This window comes from Sarcophilus harrisii, chromosome 2 (genome assembly GCF_902635505.1).
Source record: "Sarcophilus harrisii chromosome 2, mSarHar1.11, whole genome shotgun sequence".
NCBI lineage: Eukaryota > Metazoa > Chordata > Mammalia > Dasyuromorphia > Dasyuridae > Sarcophilus > Sarcophilus harrisii.
In genome coordinates, this window is record NC_045427.1 from 573,595,659 (window position 1) to 573,615,232 (window position 19,574).

Consider the following 19,574-nt stretch of genomic DNA (forward strand, 5'->3'; position numbering starts at 1 on the left):
TTAAATTTAAAATGTTAAAGAAAAAATTTTAAAAGAAAAAGTTACATTTTTTAAAAAGATCATAGTAACATGCAGATAAGAATTTAAAATTACTTTACACATACAGATTATTAAGTCAAAGCTAGATAACCAAAGGTGAACATCCTTTTAGACTCCAAGGAGTCCAGAAAGCAGAGAGCTGATAGAAAGGAAAAAAAAAAACAGCTTTCTGTTCCCTTCACAATTATGTACATCACATTCTCAAGTATAAGTATTCTGTACCAGAAAGTGATATGCCAGTAAAATTAGAAGTCTTGGAGTAGAATCCTAGGTCTGAGAATTATAACCTAACTTTCCTGGACCTAAGATATCTTATGTGTGAAATTAAACTGAAGGAGTGGAGAAAAAAGGAAATGTATTAGTTGTACTTTGAGGCAGACAGATGGCACAGTGGATAGAGCCCTATACTTCAAATTAGGAAGACCTGAATTCAAATCCAGCCTCACACACTTATTAACTGTGTAACCTTAAACAAATCACTTAACCTCTGATTACCTCATTTTCCTCAACTGTAAATAGCAACTAAATCAGAGGGTTGTTGTGAGGATCAATAATTTGTAAAGCCCTTGGCACAGTGCCTAGAATATTTTTGCAGGTGTTGTTCACTCTGTGTGACACCATTTGGGGTTTTCTTGACAAAGACACTGGAGTAGTTTGTTATTTCCTTCGCCAGCTCATTTTTACAGATGAGGAAACTGAGGCAAACAGGGTTAAATGACTTGCCCAGGGGTACCCAGCTAGTTGTGTTTGAGGCCAGATTTTAACTAAGGAAGTTGTCTTTCTTCCTCCAGGTCTATGACCCTATCCACTGTGTCAATTAGCTTTTCCTGACTGGGATATTGTAGGTGCTTAATAAATACCTTTGCCTTCTTTTTCAACATTCTCCCCTTCCAGCTTTAGACTTAGGGTGTAAGAGCTACCCTTCTGTACTTTAGGAAATCATGCAATTTTCTCTTTTCCTCATTCAATATGTATGTCATGTTTTGTTTATTACTCTGGACTATTCCAAGCCAGAAGCCAGCATGCCCTCCTCTCTTTTGCATTAACTATAATTCTTATTCCCTCTTTGAGCTATTAAAAGCCCCCTCTAGTGTTCCCTTCATCAAACAAGACACATTAAGTCTACTTTGAAAATAGATGACTAAAGGATGCTAAGCTCAGTATAAAAATTATGAATTACCCTTGGAATTGTCCAACATCCTAGAATGATAAACCTATAAAAGAGAATGATAGCTACTGTTTCTGGGAGAAACACAGTAAAAACAAATTGAAGCAAAATGTGCTTGGAAAGTGACCCCTCACTAACAAGTTTTATCTTCATTTGTTTGTTAAATTAGAGGTGCTAGAGAAAGATGATAATGGTAACTGGCAGACCCCAACTTGACAGCCCTAAGTGTGAGATACAGAATAATATGCCGGGGGATGAAAATAAATCAGTAGTAATTTGTGAAGAGACCACTATCCACATGTGGAAAACAAAAAGAACATTTGGGAAATGGGTCTTTCAGAGAGGAATAAATACATCAGGTCAATGAACAGCTGCAAATTAACTCAACTATGCCTTGATTTACATATTAACTGAAATGATAGGCAGGAACTCAACGTTTTCATCGACGAAATATTAGCGTAGGAACTGTATTGAATGATCATTGGCACAAATTATCAGTTGGAAGATCTCCCTCCTCTCCCCACTGAAGTCTCAGTAAAACAAAGGAAAGTGAGCTGACTTCAAGCCAACCATGAAAAGTCATACACAGCACTAAATGAGGGGTTGGGGAGAGCTTGCTTTACAAGGCTGTAGCAACACCTTAAAAGGTCTGAGAGCCCTTCCCCAATCCTGTTTTCCTCTATTTGGAGAGCAGAAACTCTGGCAAATTTCAGTAAAAATTCACAACAGCCTAGGATTGTCTCAGCCAGAAAGAAACAGCTACTTAGTTCCTGATGTGTGAAAGGTCAAACTTTTTAAAAACCACAAACAGGCAAGGAAAAAAAAAATACAACAAATTATGTCCCATGGCTGCATTTTTTGGCCAGTTGAAACATCTGCATGTGCTCAAGGGCACTATATGGGAAATGTTCTGCAAACTGAATGAAGTGTAAGAAATGACATTTTGTTGTCTGAAGTAGAGGAATCATAGATTTAGAGCTGGAAGAAACTTAGAGGAAAGGAGATGGCGAGAAATAAGGTGATTTGTCAGTTCATTCCGACTTTCTAAGTCCATTGTCCTACCCAGAACATTCCTTTATCGCAATGGAATACAGCTATCTGAAAAGGGAGCCAAGCAGTTCTCATCAAATCTCAAAGTACACAACAGCAATAAGGAAGAAAAAAGAGAAGAAAAAAAAAAGCTTTCCCCATTAAATTCTTAATTAGGTTTCTTGCCTTCCCTCATACCCTACCCCTTTGGAATTTCATATTATTAAATAGATTTTTAGGGAGTATGGTAGGGGGAATAGGGTGTTCAGAATAATAATTCATATTTCTAGAAATAGCACTTTCAGACTTATAAAGTATTTCAATTACCATGACTCAGTGATTTATAGGAAAATGAATACCCTAAAACTAATTGTCATGCCCATGGTCACAGAGCAGGGATTTTGGACTTGGGATTCATAGCCAGAATTTCTGGCTTCAGGTTTCATCTTCTTTCAATAATACCACCCTATCTCTCATCATATCTCATATTTATGCAGTATTCTGAGTTTTACAAAGTATTTTCCTTCCAGGTTCTCACATGGAGTAAATAACACAAATTATATTTTCTCTATTGTCTATGGATGCAAAGAAAAGAAGGAAGTACAAGACGATCAATTGGTACAAAAATAAGGAGATGCTATTAACATTCCATTGAAAAACACAATGTGAGGAAAAGTGTACTGCTTCAGGATAAACACATTTCCATCACTCATTTTTCAGTTCCACAATGGCCTTAAAATGACCAAAAATTCTATTGAGCAGTATCCTAAGACTTGACATAGAAATATCCAGTTGTCTACGTGATTCAAACTAGTGTCATTTAGGCTGATGTTAACTATTTTTGTTGTTTTTTTTAATCACTGCTACTCTGAAAATCCTCAGCCATTTCTCTGTTGAACTTAAGAACTCCACAAATGTGACCTAGTGACTTTACAAACAGATGTCGGAGCAAAAAAATGTGCTGCCACATGTTTGACTCCTCCAGAAATCTGGGACAGCAAAAAGTTAACACCTTAATAGTTTTTAAAAACTTTTTTTTTTTTTTTTTGTTATTCATGAGTTCTAATTTGGGAAGGAGTAAAGTGGGTGGGGAAACGACGTTCAAAAAGGGCAAGGGAATATTTACAAAGACTGCTCGATTCCCTTCTCTACTTCCCTGAGACCTGCAAATTGCCACAGATTGCCAGTAAATCAATGATGGTTAATGTGTCTAAGGCTGAGGGGGAAAAAAACTCCAAAAAACAACAACAACAACAACAACAAAAAACCCGGCCAGCCAGCAGGAGTTAAGTGTTAGGCTGGCATGCCTTCGAGCTATTGAAAAAAAAGATTGCATTAGCACAAGTTCTGTCTCCCAGTATGTTAATTTTCTTTTTCCTCTGCAGTTAATTCAAAAAAGGAAAGCTGATGCAAAACGTGTCTGTATGGTAGATGAGATCACTGTACAAAGAGGAATCACTAATCCCCATTCTCTACAATACTATTCATTGAAAAGGAGACCAACAGCTAGGGATTGTCTGCACATTCTGTCATCGACAGGACTCACACATAGAGAGCATTTTAGGTCACAATGTTAATTTTTTTTTTTTTTTTTTTACTGGAGATATGTCTTGACGGCATCTTAGTATAATAGGAACTGCCTGCCAATTTTAGTCTTAAAGGGCCTCAAATAGTGATTTGTTTTTCTCTTTTCTTCAGTTTTCTATACTACAATACAGTATACTACAGTCTATATAATAGGAAGCATTCTTGAAGGAACTAAAGAATCCTAATGAGTATTTAGGTTATAGTTATACAGAATTAACTTATTTCATATCTTGGCACTTCACCTCAGAGATTTTCCAAAGCCTAACTGGATCCTCAGTGGGCAGTCTGGATCCATCTCACTTAAATTCGATCTGGCCAGACTGAGGATTCACAGTGTGGCTCTGCCACAGAGCAAGGTTTAATATTGGGTGAGCTGCTTTTCCTCTCTATATTTAGTTTTTCCTGATTTGTAAAATAAGGGACGTAAGCTAGATGATTTCTAAGGTTTATAAGCTTAAGATTCATTTAATAAATGATTTTGCTCAAGTAATCAAAGAAGCTGGGGGAATGAACAATTTCCAAATTATATACTCAGTTTAAGAACATTTCTTTGGCATTGAAATCAGGTAGAGCTGAAAATTTAAAAGCAGCAGACTCAATCATCTGTTCCAAGACAGAATATTTTAGTAAGGACTTGCTATCTTTAAAATGAAGCATATCATTTGGTACAGAAATGGCCTCTTATGGTCAAATTCTCATAGTAACAAGGGATCTAAAAGCTCAGCTGACACTATGTTTAGCCTGTATCTGACAACCAATGCAACAAGTGATGGTTTTTGCCTTTGCTCAAAGACCTCCAGTGAAAAGGGAACTTCTTTCCCCTGAAAACAGATTATAACACCTTTCAATAGCTCTAATTTTTACATTTTTTTCTCCTCATATCATCTAAATCTGCTTTTCTATGCAGCCTCTACCCAATTGTTGTTAAAATAAACCCAGTAAGTCTAATGTATTAGCCCTTCAAAAACTTGAATATTTCTAATTCACATCCATTCCACTCCACCCCCCTCATTTCCAGGCTAATAATCCCCAAATCCTTCAACTGATGCTGAAATAGCATGTTCTACAGTTCCCTTCCCTTCCCTACTAGTCATCATATTTTGGCCTTGCTCTGGCCTTGCTCTAGCCTTTCTAGGCTTTTCCTAAAATATGATGACCAGAATGATACACTATGCTCTTGATCTCAATTTATCCATGACCAGAACAATACAAATAGTGAGCTTGAAGATTTTTTTCAGAGTTAATTGACACCAAGCCTCATTTCCATTTCTCTGGATTTCTGAAGTTGATTCTTAGAATCTAAGTACAAAACTTTATTACTTAAAATTTCAGCTTATTCAAATCAAACCATTACTTTAGCTTCTCACTAACTTTTGGTGGGGAAGAATCTCAGCATTTCTGGCCAGAACAGAAATAACTCTGAACCAACAAAACTCAAAAGATAACCAACAGAGCCTGATTTTTTTTTTTTTTGATTAGTTAATAAACTCCACTCTTTATCTCATTTTTACCTAGCCTTAATAACTGAATGGGCCTTGCCTCAGACAAATGGAGACTTGGGAAAGAACTTAAAAAGTCAGGATGACACAGTGTATCTGGGGCCATCTCCAGTCATCCTGATCTATATCTTACCATTGGATTCAGATGCCTCTGGAGGAGAAAGTGAGGTTCCTGATCTTGTAAAGCCCTTTCTCGCTTAAATTCAATTCACTTGTAAGCCAACATCACCTTTCTGATGTCATTGGTTCTCTTCAGGAAGGAAGGACAAATAACAACAACTACTACTTTCAGTATCCAGAATGTCATCAAGTATGTTAGCTATAATCCCTCGAAGTTTTGGATCATCTGCAAATTTGACAAGCAAGTCATCTCTGACTTGTTCTGAGTCATTCGGTAAAAAAAAACATGTCTAACAATGGAGGGTCAGACATAAAACCTTTGGGCATTTTATTAGATGTGTCACCTTCTAAGGTGAACTTAAACTATTGATGACTACTCTTTGGCATCTGGCCATTCAACCTGTTGCAAATTCACCTAACGATCTTATCCTTTCATTTTATCCACATGCATCCCATACAAGGATGTGTCACTGATTCATGATGAGAGGCTCACCCTCAGGAAGGTCTGAGTTCAGGTCTGGTTTTTTGTTCATTTAATTAAATATCTTGCCAGTTCTTATACAATAAGTGAAAGATAGTATTTTTTTCATAGAGAAGTGACATTCACTTTCATATCACTCTTGATATACTTTTCCCATCATATTGGTAGGATAGAAATCTAATCTAATCTACAAAAAAAAACACTTTTTTTTTTTTTTTTTTTTTTTTTTTTTTTGCTGAAGCAATTGGTATTAAGTGACTTGCCCAGAGTCACACAGCTAGGAAGTGTTAAGTGTCTAAGACTAGATTTGAACTCAGGTCTTCCAAACTTGAGGGATAGTGCTCTATCCCCTGAGCCTCCTAGCTGCCCCCCAAATTTTTTAAAATTAGTTTTTATGGAGCTTTTTCATTTTCTTGAATTGAGACAGACATTTAATTATCCCCATCTCCACAGCAGAATAACTGAATAGTGCTTGCCAATGGTTCTATTGCACACATTGACATCAAATCACACTGCCTGGAATTCAGCCCAAAAAAGACATGTTGAGGAAGCATTCTGAATCAAGGGAGTGTTTCTTATATTTGCCTATAAAATCCGATTCTGTTCTTTAGAAACTATCCCCCATGTACATATGGTAGATGCAAATGGTTGCGAGCAAAAGTTCTTAACCTAGGATTTTGATTTTTAAAAACATTTTTGACAAATGTATTTCAATACAATTGCTATTCTTTGGAATCCTATGTATTTTGTTTCATACATTTAAAAACACAATTCTGAGAATTCACCAAAGGTGCCAAGATAACAAAAACGGTTAAGAAGCCCCACCTTGCTCTCTGTAATGGCATTCTCACTAGAGCTACTACATCTGGAAAGCTCTGCCAGTTTCCTTCCAGATGCATCCATTGTGTTTGGTTTCCTGTTTCTGTTCAATCTAAATGCCACAGAACACCCTCTAAGCCTTCTCTTTAGGATAGGATGTACTTTTCCAGGACTATTGTCCAGAGATAACTTAATGGGAAACAACAGTCATTTACCCATCTGTTCTTACCTAATTTACCAAGGCTAAAAATGGGAAATTACATTTTTTACTGGCTAAAGTTTATAGTTGTCTCATCATCTGGAAAATGAAAGTCAGAAGGATAACTTTTGTTTCCTATGATTTTTACTATTGCTTTCCCAGACAGCCATTTCCTGATTATCCCAGTTCATCAATCCCTACTGTTTCACATACTGGACAGCTTCTTTGGGCAAGAACTCAAATGGCCATGAAAATTGGAGAACTGGAGTTAACAAAGGGGGAGCAATGTAATGCATTCAAAAACATGCCCAGAATCTGAAGTCCTAATGAAATTTAAGGGTGTTTTAAAAACCAAACATTTTTCATCCTAAACTTCAACTGACCATAATAAAAACATTATGATGACAAAGAATATTTTTAATACCTGGAGTACACTCTCCTTTCTGATTTCTGCTTCCTGTCTTCCTAAATCTCGTCCCAGCTAAAATCCCATCCTCCATGTTTTTAGTGTTTTCCCTCTGCTGATTATTTTCATTTGTTTGAAATAGATCTTGTTTGTTGTATTTGCATGCTGTATCCCCCATTAAAGTATGAGAACTCCTTGAGAGTGAGGACTGACTGTCTTTTACTTTTCTTTGTATCCCCAACACTTAGCACAGTTCCTGGCACATAGCAATAGTGCTTAATAAATGTTTATTGACTGACTGACATGTGTTATCATCACTCACATCAGTCTTATTTAGATTACTTTTGCCCTTCTGCTTTTATCCTTATCCTTAGGTCTCACCATCCAGATGTTCCAATTTCACCAGTCTTTTTCATAAGTAGAACCCATCTAATCAGTCTGATACAGAAAGTCTCTAATTCTCTTTTCAGAATTTTGTTCCCAAACCATCTATGGCGAAACATGACTAAAGTAACTGATATAGCTAAAAATAAAAATTTAAAAATTACTATGCACAACAAAAAATTTAACTAAGTATGATTCCTTTTCTGTTGTGTCTGATGATCCAATTGTTAACTTTTTCACATCACTGAAAGTAGCTGGTTGGCTCAGCAGATGTTCAGTTTTGCTTTTGCCTTAGAAAATGATTTACTGCAATAGTTTTTGAAGAGTTCTAGATTCCATGGAGAACATATTGTGTTTTAGATCATTGCTCAGGAAACGTTATAATCACAGATTATAATGTCACTATTTCCAGGATCTGACTTCTCTTTCCCCCTTCCTTCTTCTCATTCCACCACCTTACCTGGTAGGCAGCCTGTCTCATGAACTGCTTGGCAGGCTGTTTCCAAATAGCAGGAACTGTGATGACCCATCTGACATCAGAATTTTCAAACTCAGAGCCCGCTTGATCACTCAGCTCCTAAACCAAAAGAAAACAGTAACATAAAATGAACAAAAGTCATCTCTCTAGAGTATTTTTCTTTTGACCACTACAATCTGAGATAATCTGCCATGAAGACTCATGTTGTACTTGTTTAACAATCTAGCCTGAACCTAACATTAATAACATTACCAAAGACTGATGCCAAAATTTATTTATTTTTGGTAAAATAAGAACATCTGGATGGTGAGACCTAATGATAAGGACAAAAGCAATCTAATAAAATCGAGATAGAAGATGATAACACATGTCAGTCAGGCAATAAGTATGAGTATGGAACTCTCAGCAAGATAAAAATTCACACCACTCAACAATTTACTAAGAAGAATTTCCTGTCAAAAAGGAGAAAGATGGGGGAGAAAAATAATCAAACAAAAGAAAAAAATAGACTTCTTTAGATTCTTTTACAGCATGACTCAGGTGCCATCTCCTATATCAAGCCTATTCCAATGCCCATTGTAATAACACTTTCTCCCTCTTGAAATGAACTTGTATTGATTTGTACATTTGATTTTTCTTCCTTGTGTAATAGAATGCAAGTTCCATCAGGACATCAGGAATATTTTGGTTTTTGTTCTTTTATGCTCAGAGTTTACCATAGTGCCTTGAACATGTCTGTGCCACTGAACTGAACTTTAGGATAAAATTAAGATAATCAAGATGGTCTGGCAATCCATTTGTATGATTGACAGATTGGTTTCATCAAAAGCTAAGGCTGTAGTTGTTCTTAGACATGTTTTATTGCCATATATGTAGACAAATTTGTACAAATATTAACTTATCTCTTCAGTCAATTTTGTTTTCAGCTTCTAGTTGCTATAAAGTACATTTCAAATGATTAATAAACTGGCAAATATTTACTTTCCTGCCAAGTATCTCATATTACTCAATAATTTAAATAGATGTATTATGCTTGTTCTACCTTCCCACTGAATTAATTTACTCTTAATGCTTGGCATTTGCCAATCCTTCCCCCTTAAAAAACATTTTGGAAATGTCTGCATTAAGCCAATATTAAGCTGTCATTAAAGTTCTTCATTTTGTAAAATTTTTCCTTTTATAAAGCCTGCTCTGTGTTTTGAAATCAGGTGAAATATGTGACATGTTTTAGGAGTAGATCCAAGAAAACTGTTATTACCTTATGTTTTATATAAAACTAGTTAAACAGGAAGAGTTTATGGATGTAAAGAAAAAAAATTTCTTAAGCTTCAAGGAAAGCTATTTAGAAATGCCCTTTGTTGGTGTTTTGTGATCATTCAGATATTACACAATTTGGGAAAAAAATAATTGAGCAATAATAAGGTTTATAATCAAATTACCATCATAATTTGGGCCACAATTTTCTACACAGAAAACACGAATGCTTTCTTTACTCTGTTTATTCTCTTTGGATATTGTAAATGCTGACTCAAACCTAGGTTATCATTCACTCACCCGTTGAGCTAATGAATACCTTAGTTTATAAATGTTCAGTCATGCCAAACATTAATCTGTCCTCTTGTTGGTTGACTAACTTCTCTCAACTTAAATTTCCTTAACATTAAAATGACAGAATTATGTCCCTTTCTGTCAATTCCAACTTTAGGTCTCATTTTCCTATGAGTAATATGAATTTCCAGACAAACTAGTCTATTTCTTAAAATATGTCATAAACTTTCTTGTAATGTTGCTTCTATCCAACATAATTTTACTTATCCTTCAAAGCTGAGTTCAAAGATCCACAAAGTGTTCCATGATAAACCCAATTAGGAATGATACTATGAAATACTTTTTTGAATAACTATTATTTATTTATATGCTTTAACTCTTCTACTGGACCATAAGTTGCTTAAAGGTACCTCACAAATGTTTCTTGGATTAATGCAATATTTAAAGTGTACTTCTCCATTATCTCCTGTCCTTCTCCTATTCCCTTCATTTCCAAGTAGCCAATCATTACAATTTTCTCCTTTAGGATGAATCATCAAAGAATCTGAAATGCATGCAACAATTACTTTCATTTGTCCTTATAAAGAAAAGAAGTAAGTAGAGGTAGTTACACTCCTCTTGGAATATTAGCAAAATGATTCACAATGGACAAATTCCTTAATCTTAACATAAAAAAAATACCTAGAATTGATTGGAGCATTTCAGCATTCTAAATTGGTTTAATGTTCTTACAAAAGATGACATGGTTAATCTCAAGCACAGTTCTTTCTAATCTTTAACTTATTTCAGGCCATCATGTACTTTCCTGAAAATACAATGTGGTAGATTATACTAGCATTCAGTCCTACCTTCAGTGCTTGTTCCTTAAAGTACTGTAGGGCATAAGCAAAGATTTCAAGTGCTTTGATTTTCTTCCCATTTGCTGCTGTCAGTTCTGTCTCCATGGTGAGATTCTAGAAAAAGGCAAGAAAATTTTATTGAAAGAATGACATAAAGGAAATATCTGCTTTTTGGGCATTGCAAAATTTATTCTACATGATAAAAACCTCTCAATGTAAAGAAAATGAAATGAGGGGATTCAGGATATGTTTTCTTTTGCTTTCCCTTCTTCCCTCCACATCCTTGTATTGAGGGAATAGATAAATTATTCTTAAAAAGCTGGATATTCTTCAAACTGTGCCTTAGAAATCTTTAGCAACTGCACTTTTTGTCTGGTAGCTTTTGTTGATCTGGATTGTGTCTGTTCTGATTATTTGTATGCCCATCTTTTGCAGATCAAAAGATATTTATAGAAGATTCATATTTCCAGTAGGGGTTGGATACTCTAACCTTTGAGACCCATGACCATTTTAAGAGTCATAATTCCATAACATAAGTCCATAGTGGAAGAGTAGGAAGAGGGGTCTGAGAAAAAGCACCAAAGAGAGCAATAATTAAAAAAGAAATCTCGAAAGGTAGTAATAGTAACATTTTAGCAACAATAAAAAGAAAAATACATATTATATAGTTATATGCTTCCCAGTTACAGTTTTAAAATGTAACTGCACATGTAATCTTCACACTTAATACAACTTGATTCAGCTCTTGGTAAAATCCCAGGGGGTGAGGGGTGGAGACTAGACAAAGAGAACAATAATCCTTAATAATGCAAATATGCTAGAGTATGCCTTCTGTGTGGACATGAGATTTCCATTCAAACTGAGTGACAAATTCAGGAACTGAAATAAAAAGGCAGTTATTTTAAGGCTTGAAGCTGTGTAATTTGTTGAGAACCCAGGGGTAAAAGTAGCATCACTTTCCCTGCCAGAGCTCTAGAGCAACAGGAAGCATTATTAAGTCATAGGAAGCTTTGTTGGCATGTAAAAGGTTTTGTGTCAAATGATGGGGGTGGACAATGGTCATTAAAAAATGATGGTGAAATTCCTTGGAGGATAGGAGTGGAGAGAAACAAAAGAAAGCAGAAATCCTACTTAACAAATGGACTTGTTATAGCTGATAAAATCAGTGGGGATTCATGATTGATTTGAGCTTTCTAATTAATGTTTGCCATTCATGTTTGAAAGAATTTCAATGACTGGCATCCCACATGGCCTGGAGTGTTACATATTACACTCCGAGGTACATTCAGCATCATACCATCACCTCCTACACTGCTGAAATAGTTTGTTTTCTGCGCACTTCAGTCTTTGTGTTTTTAGAAGCACCTTTCTCAACTTTGGTTGGGATGGGAGGGAATGAGGTTGTGATGTCCTCTCATTGACTGAATTCCCTGAAATCAGAGAATCTATTTTTTATGGACTCTAGGAAGAAGAGGAAGGGAATCTTTAAAATTAGCTGTTCTCTCTTTTAAAAATAAAGAAATTGAAATCCAGAGTTATTCAAAGTCACACAGATAGTTAAGCAGCAGTTCTGAATTCAAATCATGATTGATTCTTTCAAATGCCTTATTAATCTCTTTCCACTATTCTCATCACCCTGCTATACATACATGAAAATGAAAACAATATTATTTAATATCAAACAGATATGGGTATTCAAGAGTACTTAGAAGTCATCTGTCATCACTCATTACTGAACCCAGATACTTGACATCAGAATTAACAATCCTGCGCTCACCATTCCCATTTCTGTTCAGAGGATCAGATCATTGGCTCATCTTACTGAATTTAGGACTTGCAATTTATTGTCCTATGGAATCCACTCAATTAGTTGTGTAATCTACTGCCTGTCATTTTTTTTACATGATCTACCCAACATCTCCCATAATAAATTTCCTCTGTGGTATAGAATTTGAAATTCAAGGGAATTAATATTAAATTGAAGGTGAGTATTCTTTCTTTTGTGTTGCTCTTTAAGAAAACCAGATTCATTATGGTTTGAGAAATACTATTTGAAAGAACCAGTAATTCCCTCTTCCTTGGTTTCATTAAAAATTATTAATTCTAATGCATAAAAGAGCTATTATTACTTACACCAGTGGTATGCAGTTTCATTTTGAATTTTTCCAAGTAAAGCCATTGCTTGGCTTCAGTTGGGTCCAGATCATGGTAAAAATCTCTGGCTGCATAGCCAAAGCTATGAAATTTCCTCTCTGGAGTCAATAAAATTGTAGTTGGTGTTTTCTGATTAGACACACCAGGATCTCCACCTTCCCATCGCCTAGGAAATAAAGGAAGACACATTTTAACCTTTTGGCTATCAAATTTAATATCACATTTTCAAAAAAAGGGATAATTTTTGTCAAATAAATTCTCATTACTATTGGCTTCTATTATAGGCCTAAGTTCATCTACTTTAGGTAAAAATTAAAATAAGTGGGAGTGGTTTCCCAAACATTTCATAATATACTTCTGATCTATGAGTCCCTGTTCCTTAAAAGCAGGGACCATGCCTTATTACAGAACTAGAATGAACAATCCAACTCCCTTCCTGCCCTTTTTTTTAAACAAATGGAGAAACAGAACACTATAGAAATGAAGCTAATTTCCCCAGAGTTACACATTTTACTATCTGTATGACTTTACAGGAGCTGGCTCTTATAGCAGAAGTAGACCTAAAATCCACAATTTCTCACTTCCAAGCTAATGTTCTCTTTACTACATAAGCTCTAGTCTATAAGTGCTAATAATATACATGCTAATGTGCTTTGGTACTTGCATCCCCACAAAAAGCCCAAAGTAACTGCTCAAAATATAATTGCTAATGTTTGTAAAGCTATCAATTGTCTATTGTTAATCAACTGTCTCTAATGCTATCACCTCAAAGACTTAAACATACATTAAGTCAAGAAACTGGAGACACTAAGAGCTAAAACAAAACAGTTTTGCCCTCAGGGAACTTCCATTCTGCCCATTTCCCAAGCAATATGCTTTTTGCTAGGAATAATGAAAAACAGCAAACTGAACTTAATAAAAATCCAACTGATTTAAGGAGATTCTTAGAGAATCAGGCCACTAATATTTATAAACAAATATTATTTAAACTGTCTATTTTTCACCCCACAATTCCAGAGCCTTAGCATTAGAAGAGACATCAGAAACCATCTAATTCAACTCAAACCTGAATAAAAATTTCTCTACATATTATGTAGAGAAATTTATTTTGTATTTAGAGAAATGTATTTAGCATACTTGCTAACGAAGTACCAGTCTATCATTTTTGCTCAAAAACTGTTAAGTGAGGGGAACACAACTCCTTCTGAGGAAATCTATATCACTACTTGACAGCTTAATTCTTGGGAAATTTTGAGCCTAAAATTGCCATTCTGTACTTCCTACTTTTTATTACTAATTCTGTTCTCTCAAGTCACACAAAACAAGTTTAATCCTTTTCCCACATACAGCTATAAAATACTTTAACTTTAACATCATATTCCCTGCAAAACATCCCTTCTCTACGCTAAATATCCCCAGTTTCTTTGAACGATTCCTTCATAGACTGACAAACATTTGCTGAAATTGAACTGATCCTTTTAAAAATTTTGAAAAACAGACATCACTCTTTGTAGCATATTCAAAGTCCACAACTTATTAAAACAGCTTTCCATAAATGATTCAGACTAAAAATCTCTTTAGCTTTAGAGGTTGAAATGCTAATATGCTATTTAGCAAATGGTAGCGCTGGTGTGGGAGTCTGGGTGCATTTAATTGAAGCATTGTACATCTGTGATGCAATGCAGTGCAGTCTGGGAGGCTGTTGCCTTATGCTGTTGCCATAAATTTTTTGGCTCTCTGTATGAAAGTATATGCATTTCATCAAAGGAAACATAAGTAGGAAACAACAGAGAAGATGCATGAGACTAGATTGCAAGAGCAAAACATGAGAAAATGTAAACTGTTTGGATTATTAATAGGTTTTGTTTCTTTTTTTAAGCAAGGTTCAGCTGTAGATTGATAGCAGTCTGTTCTCATTTTCTTTCTTTCTTCCCATCTACAATTCTTTCCCTCCCCTAATTTTCCTAAAGCATTTTGTCTGGCATTTTTCTTTGACCCATGATATCTTAGCTTTTATTTAACTTATCTCCATGTGAGAGATATCCCCATGTAATCAACTAAGTTCTCTAAGATCAGGGACTATGTCATTTTTAGAGTTTAGCATTACCTACCTAGTGAATGCTTATTAATAAAATGTTTGCAAATGACTTTTCCTGTTGCTCTTCCTTTTCATGTGCTACATTAACAGTTATCAATTACATTAAGAAATGCAATTAACATTATTACATTAACAAATTAACAAATTTTACATTAACAAATATCACATCCCATTCTCCAATCATTTTTACATCAACTGAATACTAGTTGCCCCAAGATGTCATTCTCACTTTTACCTTTATTATTCAATATGTTCATTACCAAAAATATTTCTTGTTGGAATAAAATTCAGTTATAGACTTATCTCCAAGGTGAATAAATCTAGAAAAATAACACTGTGGAGCCAAAAATGGCCAAGAACATGTTTTAGACTTTTTCTTCTTAAAGCAATTTATGTTATTTCCCTCTCAGTGTCCTGTCCTCTGTTTTAGTGTATACTGTGAAAATAATACTTTGTTTTAAAACAAGTACCACCTGGAAAATTAAAAATATTTATCCCAACTTTAATAGAAATTAACTTAAGTAGAGTTCCCTCTCTACACAGTTTCTAGTTTTCCATTCATGTTGTAAACATGTAAGTAGTAAAACTAATATAACATTTGTTTAGCTAATTTGACTGTTTTCTTAGCAATATAGCATCACTTGTTATAACCTAGATTCTCCTTGAAAACAGGATTTTCACTTTTCTGGGCAAATTATGTTAACCAACATTTATTTGATTGTTTAAAGTGCAAGGCAGTTTGTATGCATTATCTCATTTGAGCTTCACAATGACTTGGATATACTGTGAAGAAAGTAAGAAAACAAGTGTTTATTAAATACTTGTCTCCATTTTATAGAAACTGAAACCCAGAGAGGTTTTAACTTGCACAAAATTATAGATCTTGTAAGTATCTGATATGGGTTTTGAACCCAGGTCTTCCTCTTTCCAAATCTAAGATTTCATTCAAAATTTCACCTTGGAAAGTGCTATTTTGTAATCTAGATAATATATGCCATCCTACTAAATTACATTTACTATTATAAGGAAAAAGAATATTAGTCAACATCAGAACAATCTAGAATTTGAGAAAATATCCATTTCATTAATATATCTCTAAAATTTCATTCAGGAAGACATAGCTAAGTTGAAAAGCAGTGTGACATAGTACATAGAGATTTTTCTTTAGAGCAAGGAACACTAGGTTTCAACATTTGCTTTAGATACATACTGGCTGCCTATAACCAGCATTTTACACCATCATCACCATCATCAACAGCAGAATCACCACTAGCATTTATATAATGTTACATGTGTGTGTTTATGTATATGTAGGTATGTATATTTATAGCTATGTCTGTATCTTTTATATTTACAAGGCTTAGCACAGTGTCTGGCATATAGTAAATAATTAATAAATGCTTGTTTCTTTCTTTCCTTCATACTAAATCATCTTTACTCTTTTTTCTCCTCTCATACAGCAGAGTCTGTTTTCAATAATGACAAAATAGGCTGAGGAGGAGATGAGAGGAAAGTGATAGTTATACACTTTAGTTTAACAAAGTTAAAATGAGAACACATTTCACTGATTATAGACGTTTTCTTTAGATTTAAGTCCAAGGCCAGTTCACTGCTTCTATTACTTCCGTGTATTTATTTAATATCCCAACCCATTTCCCAACTGGCCATCATACGCTGTCTTTTGTATGTGCTCAGGGCCATTAGAAGTGCCTTTCCAATTACTCTGAGTGACTTGTCATTATCCAGTCACTTTAGAAAGGTGTGACGAGACGGCACCCAAGTTCATACCTCATGACATGAATGCATTCTGGCTCCTTTGTGAAGCTGTAGGCATAGCCACTGGACGTAGTGCCAAAATCGATAGCAACGACCACGAGAAATGACTGCTCTTCAGAGACGTTTGCATCTGAGTCATTCTGGAAAGAAAGAGAGGGAGAGACCACTTGGCTGAGGAATGCTCCTTGCTACATGCTCTGCATTTCTTAAGGGTCCATTCTTTGCTAGGAAGGCTGCTCTGGGAACACTACAAGGAAAGATCAGGATGGGTCAGCAAAATCTAACTCCCATTAAGTATTCTTACTAGCCCCACACCAGGGGTAGTGACCTGGTCTAATGGATCTTCAGCACGAGTCAAGTATAAAGCTTAAGAAGGGTCAGCCAAAGAATAGTAAATGAGGATATTTTGCCAGAGTTAATTAGGAGAGCTGGCTTTCTGGCTTACTCCAATTAAAAGCTCCACTTGAGTATGGCTAATTATCAAAATGCTTGAAATAAAGATTAATTTCCAAATAGTTTTAAATTTCCTTTTCTATGAACATTTTAATTTATACATACATATCCCTTTTACCTGCTAAATCTTATTGAATTCCACAGAAGACAGAATTCAAGATATTGAAAGTATTAATATCTTGCATCTCTCCAGTACTTTATAATTCCTAGTATGTATGTATGTATATTCATATGTATGTGTATATATACATGCACATATCTATGTGCATAGATACATATGTATTGTGAGTATACTGTGTAATGTAAGATATGCATATACATTCGTATATACATATCAGATATGTACATTCATTTGTATATATATATATGTACATTCATATATAATATGCATATATATGGAAATATATATGTGCATGGATATACTTGTGATATACTTACCTTATAAGGTATGTGCATTATATACATATGTGTATATATGTATGCAAAATATATGTGTGTATATATACACATATTGTGTCTATGTAAATGCATGTGTACATATGCATATCATATATACCATACATATTTAATTGTGTGTGTATTAGATACATTAATGCCAGAGAACAATATATAGCAGTTGTCTATATATCGCACACATATACATATGGATGTAAACATGTGTATATATATATATATATATATATATATATATATACACATACACACATAAACATACATGGACACATGCTATTTATTGCTCCTGTCAGGTGAACTGGCTTTTTTGTCTCTATTTGACAAATCAGAAAGCCAAGGCATGAACTGGGTTGTTAAGACATTGCATTAATAATAATACCAAAACTGAACTTCACTGTTTCCCATCATTAACCAAAGCGTTTAAGGACAAATATAATAGAAAGAGGAAATTACTGAAAAGGTCAAAATAAATTCTTGTCCAAGTTCTTTCACTAACTAGCTATGCAACCCTGTTCAAAATGTTTTCACTTTTTTGCCACTCAGTTTCTTTCTTTTTTTTTTTTTTTTTTTTTTTTTTTATAAATTTAGGAAATTAGACCAGAACTTGAAGTCCCTTCCAGTTTTGTTCCTAGCATTTAAAAAAATTATCCTTTTCTCAGGTTCTTAATAATATAATCATTCCTTTTTTTTTATATCTGTCATATGTCTACAAAACCTTCAAAAAAGGGGTTATTGAAAAGATTTTTATTGCCTATTACAGCACAAAATCAATGGAGAATTCAGAAAAGACATAATTTGCTGTCACTATCATTGAAAATAGATCACTGAATCCTACCAGCAATATATTTTGACCATGATACAATCTCTCCCTACTATTTCCCCACAAAATATGCAAGTAACTGCAATTGACAGTCACAACTAAAAAAGATGGAACCTTAACTGGACATCCAGCTAGGTACTTTTTGTCAGTTGCCCAGGGATACTGTTGAATGTAGGGCAGGGGTATTAAGAGGACTTTGTAATTTAACTGGTCCAATTTTGTTCATATATTTCACCTGGGTTCAAGAAGACCTGGGTTCAAACCCTGTTACTAAAACACACTTACTCCTTGACTCCAGGAAGACCTGGGTTCAAGCCCTGTTACTAAAACCCACTGTTACTCCTAGACTCCAGGAAGACCATTTAACTTCTCAGTGATTTGGGCCGCTACCAAAGACTATAAATTGCAAAGAAGTTGCCAATCTGTATTGGTAGAGGGAATTTCTTCACTTGGGAGTGCCTTCTACCAATGAAATTACAGGTCCAGTGCCTATCTCAATCCCTGTTGGCCAAATAAATGTGTGCAGGAAAATCAAAAATCTTCTCTGAGGGCTTTAGGTCTATGGAAATTATGAATTTTTTTTTAAATTAGGCAGCAAGGATCAGAGACATTCTAGACACCTAAAAGATATAGAATGTTCATATGCACAAATTATTTGCAATATCCCACATACTATAAATGTGACTTTTGACTTTTTGAAGTCCCTCCAAAAAAATAAAGCAAAAGGGTTAGGTGCTAATACTTAGAATTAGAAAGTTATAGTGTTTTACATTTTTGAAAGATCCTAGAGTTCAGTTAGTCCAATCCTTTCATTTTAGAAATAAAGAAATGAAATCATAGAGAAGTGAAAGATATAGAAAACAATCATTTAATGAGAAAGAGGGCATTTCTTACCACAATATGGGAAGGAGATAGTGGTGTTATCCCTGTATCTCCCAGACTTCTTGCAGGAGATGAGTATGTTGATGTAGGGGCTGTCTCTGAAAAAGAAAATATTTTCCTTAAAATAGCCACCAATTTTCTTACAAACATATGCTCTATTTTTTTATTTTAAATAACTCATTCTTGTCATTGTTGATGCAGAATGTGTGCCAAGAACCTTCTAATTCCACCTCAATATTCACTGAAGAGAGGAAGTTAGTTGTGAACAGTAATTCTTAGAGTAACTCTCTCCCATAGGGTCTTCCCTAGTCCTTCTTTATAGTCTTGAATTAGCCCAGAAAG

At 34.7% G+C, this 19,574-nt stretch overlaps 1 protein-coding gene across 1 annotated transcript in view; it reads right to left on the bottom strand.

Annotated features, from left to right (window-relative positions):
* Positions 1 to 19,574, bottom strand: part of HSPA12A (heat shock protein family A (Hsp70) member 12A) — a 95,046-nt gene that overhangs the window by 17,297 nt on the left and 58,175 nt on the right. The window contains exons 2-6 of the mRNA XM_031955925.1: positions 19,245 to 19,330; positions 16,637 to 16,764; positions 12,730 to 12,916; positions 10,606 to 10,710; positions 8,192 to 8,308 (exon numbers count right to left, since the gene is read on the bottom strand). Of these exons, the coding sequence (XP_031811785.1) occupies positions 8,192 to 8,308; positions 10,606 to 10,710; positions 12,730 to 12,916; positions 16,637 to 16,764; positions 19,245 to 19,330 (623 nt within the window). The remainder of the gene's footprint in view (positions 1 to 8,191; positions 8,309 to 10,605; positions 10,711 to 12,729; positions 12,917 to 16,636; positions 16,765 to 19,244; positions 19,331 to 19,574) is intronic.